This window comes from Fringilla coelebs (assembly GCF_963513975.1).
Source record: "Fringilla coelebs genome assembly, chromosome: 8".
Taxonomy (NCBI): domain Eukaryota; kingdom Metazoa; phylum Chordata; class Aves; order Passeriformes; family Fringillidae; genus Fringilla; species Fringilla coelebs.
The window spans coordinates 30,034,825-30,052,514 of record NC_140066.1 but is presented as its reverse complement, the minus strand read 5'-3'; the positions used below and the strand labels follow the sequence as shown (position 1 = coordinate 30,052,514).

The 17,690-nt window shown below is 39.0% G+C and overlaps 1 protein-coding gene across 1 annotated transcript in view; it reads left to right on the top strand.

Moving 5' to 3' along the window:
- The window catches only part of GFRA1 (GDNF family receptor alpha 1), a gene marked incomplete at its 3' end in the record, with an annotated part of 129,338 nt that extends 124,975 nt beyond the window's left edge, over positions 1-4,363 (top strand). Inside the window, exons 8-9 of the mRNA XM_084210656.1 lie at positions 3,430-3,486; positions 4,202-4,363. Of these exons, the coding sequence (XP_084066782.1) occupies positions 3,430-3,486; positions 4,202-4,363 (219 nt within the window). The remainder of the gene's footprint in view (positions 1-3,429; positions 3,487-4,201) is intronic.
- Between the last annotated feature and the right edge of the window lie 13,327 nt (positions 4,364-17,690).

The following is a 17,690-nucleotide window of genomic DNA, read 5'->3' as shown; positions in this document are numbered from 1 at the left end:
GTCAAGCCTGTTGGCTGTATGGATGCAGCTTTGCCAGAGTAGCTCACATTAATGAATTACAATTCCCTGCAAAGCTGGAGTAAGTGTCAGCCCATTTATGTAACTTTGTTTTACAGACTGAGATATGTCACAGCTCAGTGTGTCATTAAGTAAGTCATTAGCAAATGCTATTTTTCCTCAGTAGAAAAGAACTCATACATCTTTGTTAGCCACTTATTTTAAGCTGATTTTCCTTCACTGTTTTTGAAAATCATTATTTTTATCAGCCCAGCCCTGCTTGTTTTTTTATTTAATGATAGAGTCCCCATAGATTTATTTTAATATAAAGCTGTTTATCACTAGATAAACAGCTTTATATTAAAATTTTAAAAGAATACAAATTTGACTACAGTCAACTTAGCCATTTGTGTGTGCTCTCTTACTCCTGTGGAGTTAGGTATTTCCAGAACCTTTGAAAACACCTTATTGCCTGCTTGGTAGGCAAGCTGGATACCTGAGATGGGATTGGCAGTGAAACTTTGGCATCTAGCATAATGAACAACTCTCAATTCCCAAATTAACTGATGCTGCAGTTATTCCAGAATTGTCTGCAGCTGTACGTGATGGACACTCATTTCTCTTGTTTAAATTTTTAGGATAATGGAAGATGTTAGAAAATAAATATCAGACAGCAGAGGGTATCCTCTTTCATTCAAATGCACGTCTCCCAGTCTGGCTCTATTTCCACCAGGGCTATCAGCATATAACCTCTAAGCTCTGATTTTATTTTTAATCTCTGATAAGGTGTTCACTCACTGTAGCACAGAGTTATGCTTGTGGAGCTATTTCTGCCCAAGACAGGAAGGATTTTCCCCTTTGGTTTTAAGTAAAGGACATTCACTAAAACACTTTCTTCAACATGTAGGTTTGGGTTTTTTATCCGATTATTTGTGATTTAGTGGTGCTCTGCTGTATTCCAGTAGTGCAGCCTATGCCAGTATTTCCATTATTACCCATTCTCACAGGTTTATAACTCAACACTAAAAATGTACTCTTCCAATTTGAAACTTGGCATATAATGTCTCATCTCATCCTCAGAATGACAGTTTTTTCTTTCTGTTTGCCTTCCTCCCAATAAAAGGTTGCATTTTTGTTGTATTTTTAAATAGAAGATGCTGTCCTTTCTGTTTTGATAAGGAAAAAGCCTGCCTGATTATTAAAATTGCTTTTCAGTGCTAAGAGAGGAGGACATTTTAATAGAGGATGCATGTGAATAAGTGTTGTTGATGTTACAATGTCTACAATAAGTATATGGATGCAGAGAAGTATCACCTTCCAAATGAAAACCAGACAATGTTTATAAAAATGATTGAAAAGGGGTTTTTTATGATGATTTTTTTTTTTTAGCTCTCGATTTTACCCTTTAAATAGTGTTCTCAGAGGTAAATATGTTTTAGCTGCTGCACTCTGTTGTTTTCAGGCTGAATGAAGTAAAGGAGGACTTTACTGCATATAGGCAAAATAATGATCTTTTTCACTTTACTCATTTGATAAACACAGTACAAAAGGCATATAAATTCTGACTTTGGTGTCGAGACCAGCTACCAGGTGTAGACCTTGTAGTTAGCACAGTGCTTTCAATCCACAGCAGATGTAAGCAGTGTTTCAAATAAACAAACACATTGGAATAGGAAACCTAGCAATAAGTGACAAACTGAGAAATAAGAGGCTGGTGTGATCCTTCCAGCCTACACCTTCAGGATCTGAACCTCTGATCCAGAGGCTTTATCTGAAGCCTCACAGTCCAGTTCAAGGTAATGTGTGTGTTATGGACATAAGAAAATCAGGATTTAAATCTAGTTTATCCTTCTTTACCTGTCTCCTTGAAGCCAGCCATTTAGGAGTTGAAAGATACCCAGTTGCCTTTAAAATAAGTTTCCTACCAACTACAAACACGGCATGAAGGCTTCAGTGTGATGCTTCTTTTTGTTGTAAATTTACTTCCAGGCATTTCTTTTTCCATTTAGACAGGTAAATTTATGCTTACCATAACCACTTTAATGCTAGTAATTAGTAGAGAGGGTATGTAAGAAGGAAATTTTACGGAGGATGTTTATTAGCAAATTGAGCTATTATTTTGTCATATATACAAAAACTATCAAGATATATTCAGTGTGTATTATTACTATAGCTAAGCTGTTTTCTCTTAAATCCCAGCTGTTTCACTTTTTCAGTTGTCTGTAATATGTTCATGTATCATCAAAAGCAGAGGATGTGTTTCCTAATAAGAAGTTCAGTTCCTTCATTTGAATTCTAAAATCAGTAATTAGCTCAAAGACTATTTTGTATCCTTTGGCAGAACCAGTGGCTCTCAGATATGAAATAAATATCAGTATGGGGAAGTGAATTTTTGAGGGCATAAAATCAGACTGCTCAGCACTTCTCACATGTGCTTTAGTCCAGGCCATCACTGCCTAAACCAGTGAGATTCTGCAGTGCAAAATGAATGCAGCACTCTGAGATTCTTCATTTTTTTGCAGGAAAGAAGTTGCAGGTCCAACAAAACTTCCAGGTGGAAGCAGCAGATGTGCAGTCAGTAGTTTTGTAAACCCACATCTTCTCTTACAAAACTGATTTATCTCAGCTCAGTTACCTCCTGTGGAAGGGTGTTTGGTTTGTTTCTGGAATACACAAGGAAAGAACTGATGCTGAGAATCTCTGAAGTGCTCAAGCCAGCCACAGCAGTGTTTATTGAGAGCACCCCAGTGGGTTTGGTACTGCCCTTGCAGAAAAGCAGAAAACACCCAGCCCAGACTTGTGCACTTGAGGAGTGGAAATATTAAACACCTCCTGCTGCTGGACAGAGTGCAGGCTGCTGCTTCCATTTTGGGTGATGTCACCTGAAATGCTTCTTGCTTGAGTCAGTGTTCTTTTAGCAGCTTTGTAGAAGAGATTCTCAGGCGACCATGGCATATATTAAAATAATATTTACATTTTTATCATAATATTTGGGAAAAGTGCAAGACTCATTAAGGATAAAATACTCCTGTGTTGTATATTTTCCTAAAACTGAGGTATATCATAGATTATTTGTTAATATGAGGTGGCATTATGGTAATTATTAACCGTCATATTTCATTTCTTCTCATGAATGTCCAGCAGAATTTTTAAGGGGCCATAGAAGAGATAACATGTTCTCTGCAGCTGATGGCACTCATCATTGTAATTACTAAGTACCCTTAGTTGACTGTTGGAAATTTTGCTGTTAATTCAAATGAAAATGTGAATGTTATTGGAAAACATGCAGTTATATTTGGAGTTTATTTGCTAATAATGTGCAAATCGCCGTCAAAATTATAGGATTATGACAACTGATGCAAATTTATCTAAGTGCTTTGTGCTGCTGGAAATATAAATTGTACAGGGAATAAAATTTGTATTTTTTCATAGGCACAGAAGAAGCGAAAATCCAATGAATCTGTAGATACAGAGCTCTGTCTTAATGAGGTAAGTGTGGATCTTGGATATTCCACAGCACAGGTGCCTTCCCATAAGAAAAGACATTCCAAGTCTGTCAAGATTATCATGGGCTACCTCACATTTGTCTTGTCAGTTTTGTTGTGTTTGGATATCATAATACATTAAAGAATTATCTCATTGAGAAGTTCGGAGCTGGGCTCAAAGTGTTCTCTGCTGATTTGATGTTTCAGTACCTGTATGGTACATGTTTAGGCAGATCCCATTGTAAACACCATTGCACCTAGCAAGGATATGTATTTAATAATCTGCACCCATGGATTAAATTTTTATTATTGTTTTCCAGAAATAACTTGTCAAACAAACTTGTTCTGTTTACTGTACAGAAGGGGCAGTTTCTCTAGGGGTCTTGCTTTTGCTGTTATAAAATGAACTGGCATGACAAACACAGATCCCTAAAAAAAACCCCCATACTTTTACACAAGGAAGCATTGCTAAAGTAATACTTTTTTAATACGCTTCTCTTTTTTGAAGTGTGCAGTACTGGTGTTAACTAATTTCAAAATACTGTCATTGCAGCATCTGTTTCAATGCCCTTTTTATCATTCCATTTATGAGATTGATGTGTAGGTATCAGTGGAGGGTGGGACACGGGCAAACAAAAGATGAATTTCATGGAGTAGAACTGAAGTGCTGTGCAGTGAGATGTTGTGCTGGTGACCAAGGAAGGTGTTGTGTCTTGCAGAACGCTCTGGGGAAGGACAACACAGCAGGAGTCTCCACCAGTCACATATCCACAGAGAATTCCCTGGCTCTTCCTACCAGCTCCTATCTAAGCACACAGCTCACCCTGATGGCACTTGCACTCTCACTCTCTTTGTCCCTGACCTCATCAGTCGTCTTGTAGCTGCATTACAAAAGGACAAAAGTGTTAAAAAAAAAAAAAATTCAAAAAAAAAAAATCTGTTTGCTGTCCTCTGTTGTTTATCTGGAATTCCAGGTCTGGGAGCTAAGCTGAGGCACTCCTGCTAGAACAGTCTCAGTCAGCTGGAATTTTATTTTTTTTTCTCTCTAAAAGAAGCTTCTTGTGATATTTAGAGGCTTTGTGAAATACTTGGTGCAGTGCTACATTCCAAACCCAAAAGGCTTTTGGGCATGCTGTGTTTTAAAGAGACAGTGTGTAAATTTGCCTGTAAAGCGACCTGGTTGGATTATTTTAATAATTATTATTTTAATTCTGGCTTTTACCTGAGAAAGAAGATGATGGTTTTCTTAAAATCTTGTTTATCTCATTGAATGGTTTTGGTTTTTGAATTGGTTGAACTTCAGACTATCAAGGATGCCAGGCTTTTGTCTGATGGTGAATGTTCTCCCAGAGAGTGGACTTTATGAAACTTCTTCATTTGATAAATCGCTACTGATGTTAAACTCTTTCAGTGTGTTAGCATTTTCCTCTTTAAATGTTTACGTACTGTAAGTGATTCTGCGTTCCCTGCTGAGAAGCCATTCGAATCCACATACAGGTGTAATGTATGTCTTTCAGTTCAATTCTCATAGAGTGTGGCGTAGAACCTCCTAACAGTACATTTATCTTTTGATTATAATCATCTAGCCTTAACAAGAGTGAAGATTCTTTACATTAGCAAGATGCAGCCATTGTGAAAGCTTGATAAAGATACATTTCTTTAAATATGAGGAACAAATATTGCTACAGGGTTTCAGCTGTACAGTCTATGGTCTTCTATGCTTCCATTGTGATAATATAGTCCAGTTATTATACTCTTTGTTTAATAAAAAAATGACATACAAATTATTTGCTCTGCTAAAACATCATCATCTGTTTATACATACCTGATAATGTCAGATCAAACAGCTACAGGAACTTCATGCCTTACTTCTCTTATCAAAACATTGTAGAGGGACACGAGCTAGTAGGATATCATTTAAACCGTGTTTTATTTCTCAGAACTCCTAAAATCAACACAAAAGGATGGTTGATCCAATTGCAAGGCAGCATCATGCACATGTACCCATGTGATAGGCTGTTCTCACCCCAGTAGTTCCTACCACAGACCTTGGCATTGCTGACATGATGAACTGTTTGCAAGACCAGCTCCACGAATTAATGTAATGGTTTGAATGGCAATGTTACCAGTACACATGGTTTAATGGCTTGGTTCCACTCAGTGACACTGGCAGCCTGCACTGGCTCATGATGATTCCTGCAGTATCTAGAAGGAATTCTTTAAAGCTTTAAATGTCATCAGATAGGCAGCATTTCTCCTAAGGGCTGTCTTTATACCTTACTGTGATGGCTTGTTGACTGTTACAAGCAGTTATGTCTAAGTGATCAGCAGTAATCAGTTTTGGTTCCTCTTGGAAGTAGAAGATAACTTCTGCAAGCAAGGAGTTCATCATGTTGAATGTGCAGATTTACTCTGAGACTTACACAGTTATGCCCTGTCCTGCTCTGAAATGTCCAGACCAGTTATTTGCAATACAACTATAAAGTACAAATTGCTATTTTATAAACTGCACTGAGGTTTGAGTGTGCAAAATACACATCTTGCTAAGAGACTATTAAACCTATTGACGAGTTTGTCTTTTGAGATTTTTCTTGGCTAATAATAAACACTTTCATAAATTTTGAAATTCATTTATTTACTCTTGATTATGGTCACATAATACAGGTTTCAAAGCGATTTGCATGTGATAGAATTCTACAATACTCTGTGCCACTGAACATAACAAATTAGACAATATTACTTTTTAATTCTGTGTTGATAAGAAACTGCAAATTACTTTCAAAGGCACCAGAGCTGCTTTCAGAGAAGAGATATATAGACCATCATTACCAGCAAAGCCCATGTGGTTCCTGTTGCTCTTCTTGTAGAAGATAATCAAATTACTGAAAACTAGTGGCAGCAGAAAAAAGATCATGAGATTCATGATTTTTAAAATGAATCAAATTCTTTTATGTCAAAAAGAGTTGATAGTATAACCTATTGAAATGCTAATGAACACAGCATTGTAATTCAGAAGTCTGACATTATCCAATTAAAAATATTTTCAAAACAAATTCCTAAACATTATGATTATTAAATCCATCTTTGATCCACAAATCTTTCTTTAAAATATCATTTGTATTCAGCACATTAAACATTTTAGCCAGTATTGGGAATTTTAATAATCTCCCAGTATAGTATATACTTTTTGAAGATATTTTAATGTTTGCTTTGGTTGCAGTATCTCTCTTACATATAATACCAATTATTAGAGCTTTGACACTGTCTGATCCAGAGTAAAAACTATTGATCACTTACACTGTAAATAACAACCTAATAAGCTTCTAATTACGAAAGAAACTGCTGGTTATCTGCATCAATGAGAGTTACCTTTGGAAATAAAATTTATATGTAGTAGAGGAAAAAGTGGTGGTTTTTACAGGTAGCCAAAAAACCTCAACAGGGCACTTAGGCTTTTTGTCTTAAGTCCTAAATTTGAAGTCCTAATTAAAAAAATTAAATTGCTTATTAAACAGGCAGAAAGGAAAAAAATTACCCTTATGAAGTCTGACACTTCACAGGCATCATCATGCAAATATTGGAGGATTTTTTGAAGTTGCACGTGGTGTGGATGATGTCAGTTTAGCATGGTGACCTTGTCAATGCAGTCACATGCTACATCATTGAATTATGCAAATTGTTTAATTTTTTTCCCCTTTCAGTCACTAAAATATCATGTGTTGAGTGCTTAATGAACAAGCTTAGCCTGGACTTTATACAGCCCTTTAAAAGATTAATTTTATCCATATAACAATAATATAAGGACTGTCCAAAGAAAGATGTACATGGAGATGATCTACTGTTCCAGTTGTAAATCTCACCAGTTCAGTTGTGTGCAAATTAAATCATGGGCTACCGTAAACACATCCAAATCATCTTGCACTGGAGCAGGCTCTGTCATTAGTGTTATTAATAGCATGTTTATGCTTCTTTTTGGAAGTAGTGCACACAGAGGTAAAATTGGGACTGAACTGAAATGTATGGCTGAGGTTTTGCTGTAGTCAGCGTAGCTCTTTGTTCCACAAGCTGTTCCAGTGCAGGAGGCACTGAAGGTGAACCTTTCAGGTCTTTGCCAGAGTGACAGCAAGAACAGCAGCAGCTGAGGGTTTTCCTTGGCCCAGTGGGGGTGGTGGCAGCTGCCCCAAGGACTGACCCTGCAGGGACTTGGTCAGTGGTGAGGGGTGCAGCCCTGCTTCACTGACCAGGCTCCCTGAGATCTGGCTCCTTCAGGAGGATGGGTGTGAAGTGCTGAGCCCTGAGCAGGAGCTGTCCATCTATCTGTCTGTCTGTCTGTCTGCACCAGGGCACTGGCCACTTCCCATTGAGCAGCTTCATTCCCACCGTGTCAGTAGAAAGAATCAGGAGGAACTGGAATTCTCAATCATTTCAAAGCATGGCTAGACAGACTCTTGTCTGGAGGTCTGGTTTTTTCTCTTTTCTTTTTTTTTTTCTTTCTCCCAGTGAAATTACATCCCTCTAGAGACCCAGCCTTTTGAACAGGAGTGGTCACAATTTGTTGCAGTTCAGATCAGTAGACTGAAAACGTGAAAGTATCTACTTTTGCAAAGTCTGTGCCACAAGGCTGGAGATCAAGAAAACAAAGCAGGAATCACCTTGAAATCTCAATTTAATTAAAATTTGCGATTGTTGGCTAATCACTATGATATTTCCATGGAGTAAAGATGGTGAGAAACCAGTGAAGTCGAAGAGCAAAACTCAGAACAGCTCCCTGAAGGAACATAAATCTTATGTATGCCAAGTGACAGGACTATCTCATACTTAGCTTCTAATAAAAGAGCTGGATTCTGCTGCAGCAGCAGCTCCTTCAGAGCAAGCAGTAAAAGATGGAAGCACAAGCAGTTATTCATACAATTATAACTTTCTTTGTCTTCAATACCAAGGTGCATCTACCTCACTGAAAAATACGTTCAATTTATGACATTATTTCTTTCTGCATTAAACTGTTCTGCATTCTGCATGTTCTGCATTAAAACTGTTTTGGGCTAAAGAGGCCTCTGGGGTTGTTTTATGCCCATAAGGTTAGTCAGATTGTACCTGATGTCCCTGACATCAAATAGAAATATATTTGGTTCTGATGAACTTGGCAGAGAAATTAATCCAGTGACTTGTTAAATATTTCTCATCTTTAAATATTTGCTTTTTCTCAGCAGCCAGCTCCTCCTGTGACATTTCAATTATTGGCTGTTTCAGCTTCTCTTTAACTTTGGAAGGTCATTTTGTCCAACTCCACAGTATTCAAGTTTATAAATTTGCTTCAGTGCTGATTTTCTGGTTTTCTCTTTTAAATGCAGCCTTCACTTTTGAGAAGAAAAAGATGTGATCAGGAATATGTCTCCACTGAACTAAGAACACCTTTAACAGATAGAAAATTGAAAGTTCCCATTTTATCTCTTTAGCACCGGTTTGACTTGAATAATCTAAAACATTATGTTGTTATTCCCCAGATGGAATTTAAAATTTAGTTTGGTACTGAATAGGATTGAAAACTTTCAAACTCTTTGCAAGCTATTAGAAATATTTAAATACTTCTAATGTATTTTCCAGTTGGAATTTCAGTCAAATGGATAAAGTCTCACTAAGTAGTAAATTCTTACAAGAGTAAGAATTCTCTGTGGGAAATGTTTATGGCTTTGTTCTTAAGGTAAAATCAGGGGGGATGATAAATTCCCATTTTTAACTCAATATTATCTTGAATTTTATACACCCTTGCTTCATGTTCTCTTCTCATGTTTGCCTCTAGGCAATGTTTATACTTAATAGATGCATATTAGATGTGGGCACCTCAATAGTCAGAAGCCAATTCCTGCAACTCCTACAAGATGTTCCATCTGGTTTTTATCATTCATAAAAGGATGAGCAACAAATTCAAGATGTGGCCTAAAAATTACTGGAATTTTAAAGGAGCACAGAGTCAAGAAATTTCTCAGTAGCATTTCTTACCAAGATAGACTGTGATATTCTAAATTGGTACTAAACTACTACTGTCTAGACTATTCACAAGAGTTCTCTGAGCACATTTAAGCAGAGTTTAAACCAGTTTCTTTTGTTTTATCTTATTCAGTGCCAATAGCAGTTGCCATGTATAGAATTAGAACTAATTGTTGCCTAGATAAAAACACCCAAATCTTAGCTCCTTTTCACCCGCTGGTAGTGATTCCAACATTATAATTCTTTTGCACTGGTTTTTATTCTGTCAAAAGGAGAACTTTCTAGTATCCAGGAGAAAATGAGTCATAGATTTAAGGTCAGTTTTCCTCAAATTCCTCCTTCCAAAATAGCAAAATATTTGACTTTTTAGAAACCTCTGTCCTCCAAAGCCTTTGTGTTTGCTCCATCACTCAGCCTGTCCAGCTGGGGTGAAGCTTATCCCACACTAACAAACCTGTCAGAGCTACATGCTGACAAATAAGTCATGGCAGGCTTGCTAGCTGCAGCTCTTCAGCTGAGTAAGGAGTTGATTTTTGGCCACTGCACTTGTCCTTAGGTCAAAGCTTAAATGCTACAAAAGCTAAACCCCACAGATGTAGTGAACCACAGGGAGATGTAAACTCCTTCAAGCACAGAAGCCAGCACATCTACTGAAACTCTAGAGTAATTTTAAAAATAAGATTAAAACTATATGGTCCTCTCATGGTAATGTTTATGGAATAGGAGATATATATATATATATGGCAGAAGGAAGTTGGAGAAACAGGAGAAAGCCTGAAGATCAAAAATGACTGTTCAGGGAACCACCATTTATTTTAGCAGGAGATACTGCAGAAAGCACGCTGCTGAGAGAGAAATGTGTGTCCCACTGAGGATAAAACTGACAATCATGGATTTTTTTCTTTTGACTGTGTGGATTAGCCCATGGAAACTGTTCCTCTGTCTGAGAAGTGACACAATTCTTTTGGGAGCAAGCTAACCTAAATGCTGGGAGCATGGGATCTCCCTCTCACATGCCCAGACCTGGTTATTAGCAGTGGCATCCTCTGCCTGCTTTGGGATGAGACAAAGGCTTCAAGTGAAAGTTAGGGCAGAAGGAATGTTTGTAAGGGTTGTTAGAGGTGGAACAAGGCCTCACAGGGGATTGTGCCTGGCAGTCAGGAGTGCACAGCCCAGACTGAGCTGAGTCATATATTTCTGAAAAAGAAAACTAAGAAGAGGTAAAAATTCAAAGAAAAATACGGCCTTGATTTTTATATTGCTGCTTTTCTGGGAAGTGCTGCGTAAAATCAACCTCTTACCTCTTCCCAGTAGCCTGCATTGTTTCTGGATAAGAACAAAAAATAAATCCCAAGTGCAGTCAGTGGGAGAAATTGCTTCAAAGCACTCCAACATGTGGGAAGCTTAACTGGTGGCAGTTATTGATCTCCATGTTCTCCCTAATCCAGAATTATTGCTACTGAGTTTTTCCTGACAGGGTTTGTGTGAGTTTTTGTGCAGCATTACCTTGTATTGAAATGATAAGCTGTGATTAGTACTGCTCTGGCTGGGAAGGTGCATGTGTCTTTCACCTGAGGGTGGGTTGAATTTTGCACTTTTTGTGTAAACTAAAAGTTGGCAAGAGCTGCAGAGAAAGGAAATAGCAGGAGAAGGCTCATAATAAAACTAATTTTTCTTACAACATGAAGATAAAGCAATTAATTGAGGGTAAGCAGAAGTGGTGAAGATGAAGGTAACAGCATTTGGACCCAGGAGGACTGGCATTCACTGTGATCTGAGGATATCAATGTTAACATTTTCCTGTACTTTTTTCCACCTATTTTTTCTCCTTGTCTTTTTCCAAAACTGTCTAGAACCTGCTTCCATTTTCTGGAGGAAATTCTTACACAAACAGTTACCTCCTTGTGCAAATTCTGTGTCGTCTTACAGATTTCTGTACATCTCGCTGCAGGTTATTCCATGTCAGGTCTTCAGTCATAATGGCTGGTAATTTGTTGAAAAAAAATTCCCAAAACCACTGTTCTCTTGTTCCTGTTGACTTACTTGCTCTGAGGACGTTGTTCTTTGGACTGTCCACACTTTGGAAGTCAATCCATGATGTTTGGCGTTTTCTGTTACCATAACCCTCCTGCATTAGTATTGTACATATCCAGAAAAAAAAATCCCTCTCAATAAACATTATTCTCTTTTTTTATTAAAAAGCATGTTTTTGTGAGAACAATTTCCTGGTTGTTTTTCTTCTGTTTTGATTCATTATTAAAAAAAAAAAAAAAAAAAAAAAGGAAGCTTAACTGGCAAGAAAAAAAAGGACAACAAACTTGATCTCATTTTCCCCTGTTGTTTTGCAGTCTACCATGATCTAAGAAAATAAGAAATAAAGCTTTTTCCCTTTAAATATCTGCTCATTTGCTTGCTCCCTAGTCTCTTTGTGTTAGTGAATGTGGCCTGCAAGATGACAATGAGCAGGCAGAATCAGATGGAAATGATGGAGGGATGGGCACGAGAGGGGCCAGCTGGCCCCATTCATGCTTGTTCACTCTCTGGCACGCACAGACGCCTCCACACCCATCCCACCCCTTCATCCTGCCAGGCCAGAAAGAAAGGGCTCGCTCCTATTTTCACACAATGGCAGCAGAAGAGCTGCAAAGGCTTTGAAGACAAAAGCTCTAGCGGGAGGATATTTTTAGGAAATGCAGAGTGTGCTGGGAGAGGAAAGGGAAGGTGGGTAAACAAGCTTTCAGGATGCCTTTCCTCATGTTGGTGACTGAAAACCAGGAAAATGATTTCAGCATTTACTCGTATTGGAACTGAGATTTAACAGATGAATATATAATGAGCAAAGAGCAATCACACTCGCCCGTGTAAAAGCTGCTGCTCAGCAAAGGGCCAGAGCCTCCCACCATTTTAAGGCCAGGCAGTTTAAATTGCTGTTACTCAGAGGGAGAAGCAAGGTTTGGGGGCAGGGTGTGAGAGGGAGAGATGGGAGTGGTAGAGATGCACAAAATCCAAGGTTAAAGGTCTGCTCAACAAGGGTTGAAAACACTTTTCCAGCTAAATCATCGTCATGCTTTGGCAGCTCCAGGAGGGTCTGGAGTTGCAGGGGTGATGCAAGTAGGAGATGTTTAGCTGTCCTGGCATCGTTTGCTACCCAGATGATCCGTGTTTCAGGAGGTGGGAGGGGAAGGCAGCACATTCTGTTTGGCAGTATCCAACGCTCAGCTTGGCTTCCTGGGCCAGCTATTGAGGTTGCTTGGATTTAGGAGTCATTCTGCTGCTATTAAGTCCTGTGGATAACCTGCTCCAGGTTCTTCAGCTCCTGCAGTGCCATCTTCCAAAGGTTTAACCCTTTCAAAACGTGTTTGGAGAGCGTGGTGCACAAAAGCAATCAAAATGTTTGCCAGTATGAGTTAGCACTGGACTTTCCTTCTACTGTTCCCTCATTCTCTGTGCTGCCACAGCTCCAGTGCTGGGAAGGAGGAGGATGAGGATGGAGGAAGAGCAGTGAAGCCTCCACTCATGAGGTACAGCTCCATGACCGACTTGCTGAGCAGCCTCTCCTGGGACAGATGAAACCAAGCTGCTTTTGACAGCACTAAGCAGCCAACTGTGCACGGCCAGATGGATTTTTCAGTGTGCCTCATCTGTGGGAATGATTTTTAGGCTGTGTTTTGTTGATCTAGGGTTGGTGGGGTTTTTGCTTTTAATTGTTCACATGTTGGCTACCTTTGGCAATTTCCCTGTGGGCTGAGAGATCATGGCAGTTAAAGCTACTTTTCCTGGACAAAGGCTGGGCAAGCTAGTACCAAGGGACTGCCAAACATGAGCCACTGTGTCACATTGCCCTTGTTCCACTTGTAGAGGTTTTGCTGTTTATAAAGAGTGACCCCTCAGATCATCCATCTCCTGTCATCACGGAGGGCACCAGAGGAACTGAGCTGTCTCTCCACTCTCCTGGCTGCCACGTGTAAAACACTGCTCATCACACTTTGGCTGGCTTCCTTTAGGAGTGTTGGTAGGGTCCAGTGATGCCTGGATGAGTGGGGTTATCTACTTTACATGGCTTTTACAGAATAATTTCAGTTAAATGGGTTGGGTTGTGCAGAGACATTTTAAATGACAGATGAATGGTTTGGCATCTTCAAAGCAGGCGTGGACAACGATGGACAGGTTAGAGGGGGCAAATCTAACACCTTCACACTTGAAGTTTTCTTGGAGATGCATTTCCAGTGTGCTATTAAATCAGAAGCTGAATTCTGAGCTGCACAGGAAAGGGATTTTGAAAGGTGATCCTAACAATTTCCCAGGCATGCTCCTAGGGCTCTCCAAAACACTGCCCAAGCAATCAGCCTGCCCTGACACTTGCACTGCTCCTGCATGTTGGCAGAAAACCCTGTCTCTGTTATTGTCTGCTTCGTGCTGAGTTCTGGTTTGTGTTCAGAGACAGAAGTATGATTTCCTGAAACATTTTTTTGGTAACAATAAACTCAGTTGTTTGGGTGAGATGCATGTCTTTTTTGGCTCTGAATACAAATTACACCCCCTAATTCTGCGTCACCAAAATTCTTTATCTGTATTAATTACAGAAAACTGCAGAGCAACAGCAAGGAAAAAGCCAAAATAGGGACTGGGAAATGTTGCTCCATAGCAATTGTGCAGAAGCCTTTTTGGATTCGTTGTTGTTGGGTTTTTTTTCCTCCCAAAGAGGATGATAGAAAATCTTTTGCTCTGAGGTAGAAAGTGTAGTTTACAGAGTCTTTAATAAAAAATACATTTATCTTTTGTAGCATCATAAAATAAAGTCTTGTTGTCAATTGCTTTGGAAGGACCTGCAATTCAAATCTCTGAATTGCTCTTGTATATATGTTTTAAAAAAAGAACAGCATTCCACCAATATCTTCAGTGAAGTTAACTAAACAGATGGTATTTATCTCCAGGTTTGCAAGTGTGCCACATCCCTCTTGCTTTCAAAAGAGATGTTAACACAAAAATCTTCAAGAGATGCAGTTGGAAAGTCTCCCACAAAGCACACACACAGATAGAAATTATAAAAACAAAAAAGTAAAAATAAATCTGCATTTACCAATCCACTGCTGGCTTCATTCTGGTTTGGAGAGGCTCAAAGGTAGCATTAACCTGGCTGTGCAGTTCCATTTGCTTGTTTGTCAGAGGTCAAAATCTGCTGGATATAAATACAGTTTAGCTTTTATTTGTCTACAAAACAGTATTTGTCAATATTTCAGTGCTGTTTTGAGCAAATCAATGGCTGCACATAACTCACTGCCTGAGGGCTTTATTATTAATACAAATGTAGGTAGGCTAAATATTGAGTGACATTATTAGAAAGGGATTGTCCTTCCCTCTGTGACTTTGACTGATGTCAAAGGAACATAAAGCTCACTAACACGTAGCCAGATTTCTGCTCATACTTGGAAGAAACTGTCCCTCCCTCTCTGCCCATCATGGGAGCTATTGAATAATCTAGAGAAGGTTATTCAAACAGAGTTTTAGAGTGCTCACAACCTGAGTTACTATCTGGAAAGAAGTTTGTCTTCTCAGGTGAAAGGCTGAGGCATTCTGCCTTTTCAGTGGGACAGATTAGGCCAAGGTGTGAGAGGCTCCACACCCTTCATCTTGAAATGTTACATGCAGGGCTGTGGCATAACTAAGAACAAGTATGTCCTGGGGAATCCTGTTTTCAGATAATGTCTCATTTCAAAAAATGAAAAAAGAGCACACATAAAAAATACTTACAGCTGAAGTAGAGGTAATTTCCATTTACAACCCAGTACCTGAGTTACCTGAGGGATTGGGACCCTTGCACAGATATTCCACTGCCACATTAACTTGGCCTGAGGTTGGCCACAACACCTCCCCTGGTGCAGTTCAGTGCCTGCTGCATCCCAAATGCCACCACTTGCAACAGCCCCAGTGGGCATCAGAAGCAGCCAGATGCAAAGCTGAGGCTGATGCTTTCCAGGCACACAGCTGGCTGCAAGGACAGCCATCCTGTCAGCTCCAGTGGTGCCCAAGCATCTGATGTGTGATGAGGCAACTGACTGGTCAGCTGGCCTGTTATTCTCTTCCAAAATGTTCAACCTGAGCTCACAAAAGGAATACTGTTGACCAAAAGAAAGAGACAAATAGCTACATTAATGCTGCTTGGTTAAGTATGGCCAGTGTGTTAAGTATTTCTGAAAGATCTCATCCTGGAGTGGCTGTATATATATATATATGTGTGCATATGTGTCTGTGTAACTTCTTTTTTTAAACTGACCTTTGTAATAAATGGGTCAATCTTGTTACTTGAAACGTGGCAGTGAGATTTTTAAAAATGCCACGGAATATAGAAAAAGCAATGGTTTTCTCATGAACACAAAATTTGTGAAGTTGTGGGATTTCTCTTTTGATTAGAGGCTATCTACACTTGACAATAACTTAACTTTCAACACCCAATGACATTAATTTCACTTGACTTCCTGTCTTAAGGTCAAAAACATTAATCAGCCCTTCTATCATTAGCTGAGTTTCCTTTTCTATTAAGCGATTATGATCACTTACTATTAATGAGTCGTGAAGTTTTAATAAATTTTTGCTAGTGTGAAATTGCTAAACAGTAATTATGGCATATACTGTATGGATGGTTTGCTCCACAATGTACATTTTACTTAATGTTGGTTAGAAACATCTACAAAAAACAACAGAAAGTAATTAACTAGTTACGGCTGAGGATGCAGAATGGCCTTTTTCACCACAGTTATAGTCAATAAAAAGACAAAGCAGGTCATTTTTTTTTTTGTCATTCCTGGAATTATTGTATTTCTGGACCTTGTGACTTTGCAGTTCTTTATATGAAATGACACTGCCAAGGCTGCTTACTAAACAGGGGATGAAAGAAAATATCACATCTTTTAAGAGCTATTGTTTTAACTTGGGTTATATTTCTACAGTTCTGGCATTGAAACAACAAGGTTAAAAAACAAAAGCCAGGCCCTCTCCATTAATACAGGAGATAAATAACACAACAAATCCCATTTCCAAAAACGGATGTCTGAATACTGGCTTGGCTTTCCTGTAGCTTGGCATTACTCACAGGCACATCCAAACAAGCACAGCCAGATGCTCGTTGGGAGCTTGGCTCAGGTTTTTATTGGTTAACTGACTTTTTTAAACACCCAACAACCAGGAGCTGGACTCATGGTGGCTGAAAAACTGGAAGGTGGTTCTGAGCACAGAACAGATCAAGAGGGTAGATTAAAGAAAACAAAGGAGGTTGCAGTGCTAACAGTTTCTCTAATAACTTTCCCCTGTTCCCAATTTTTTGGTTCACTGATATCTGAGAAAGCTGTATCTGGCACAGTCTTTAAATGTACTCCCTTTTGTACTGAACCATGTTTTCTAGACCAACCAAATGGAGAGATAGGGTCAACTCAGGCACACTGGCTGTTCTGAGCACTACTTCTGTGGCATTGCACCCATCTCACCACAGACAGGTACTTAAAAATATAAGATTAAATCATTTTAAGTGTTTGTTGCTGTATTTATAGTAACACACATGGAAGTGTTGCCACTTCTGAATGCACTGGGTGGGAAGCCATCTGGGTCTGTACTGTCCTTTTTCAGTAAATCTTATCAAACTGGTGCTGAAAAATTGGAGATGGTTCCAAGAAGAGGCAAAAGGGTGATGCTAAATGTCTGTGAAAAGCATGGCTAATAGCACATCCCTAACTGTGCAATCTCATCACAAACCCACTGTGTGCTGTCATGAACACTGACTGTGGGAACCTAACAAGGAACAGAAAATTAGAAAATAACTAGAAAGTTTTCCATCCATAGACAAAGCTTTAACAAGGCTGGCTGGCTGTTAAATCTAGACCAGTTCAGCATGGAGAAGTGTTGTATTTTTAACAGAGAATGTAAGTAAACATAGCAACAAATAAGCGAGATTTGTACTGTGTTCTCCACCATTGAACAAAATCTTTAAAGCCAGACGAGATTTTTTTCTCAGAGAAAAGCTGTGTTCAAGGAATGATTCAGGCAAGTCCAACACCTTGCACAGTGCCAGAAGACAGCCTCTTAATCTATTAAACCTATTTCTCTGGGATATAGCTCTGTAGTTTGGGCTTTCTGCTTTGAGATGTTAAAAGAGAGTTTTTGCACTGTCTTTGGAAATTCTTTGTATTCTAAAATGCAAGGACAAGACACTGTTCTGGTTATTTCGAC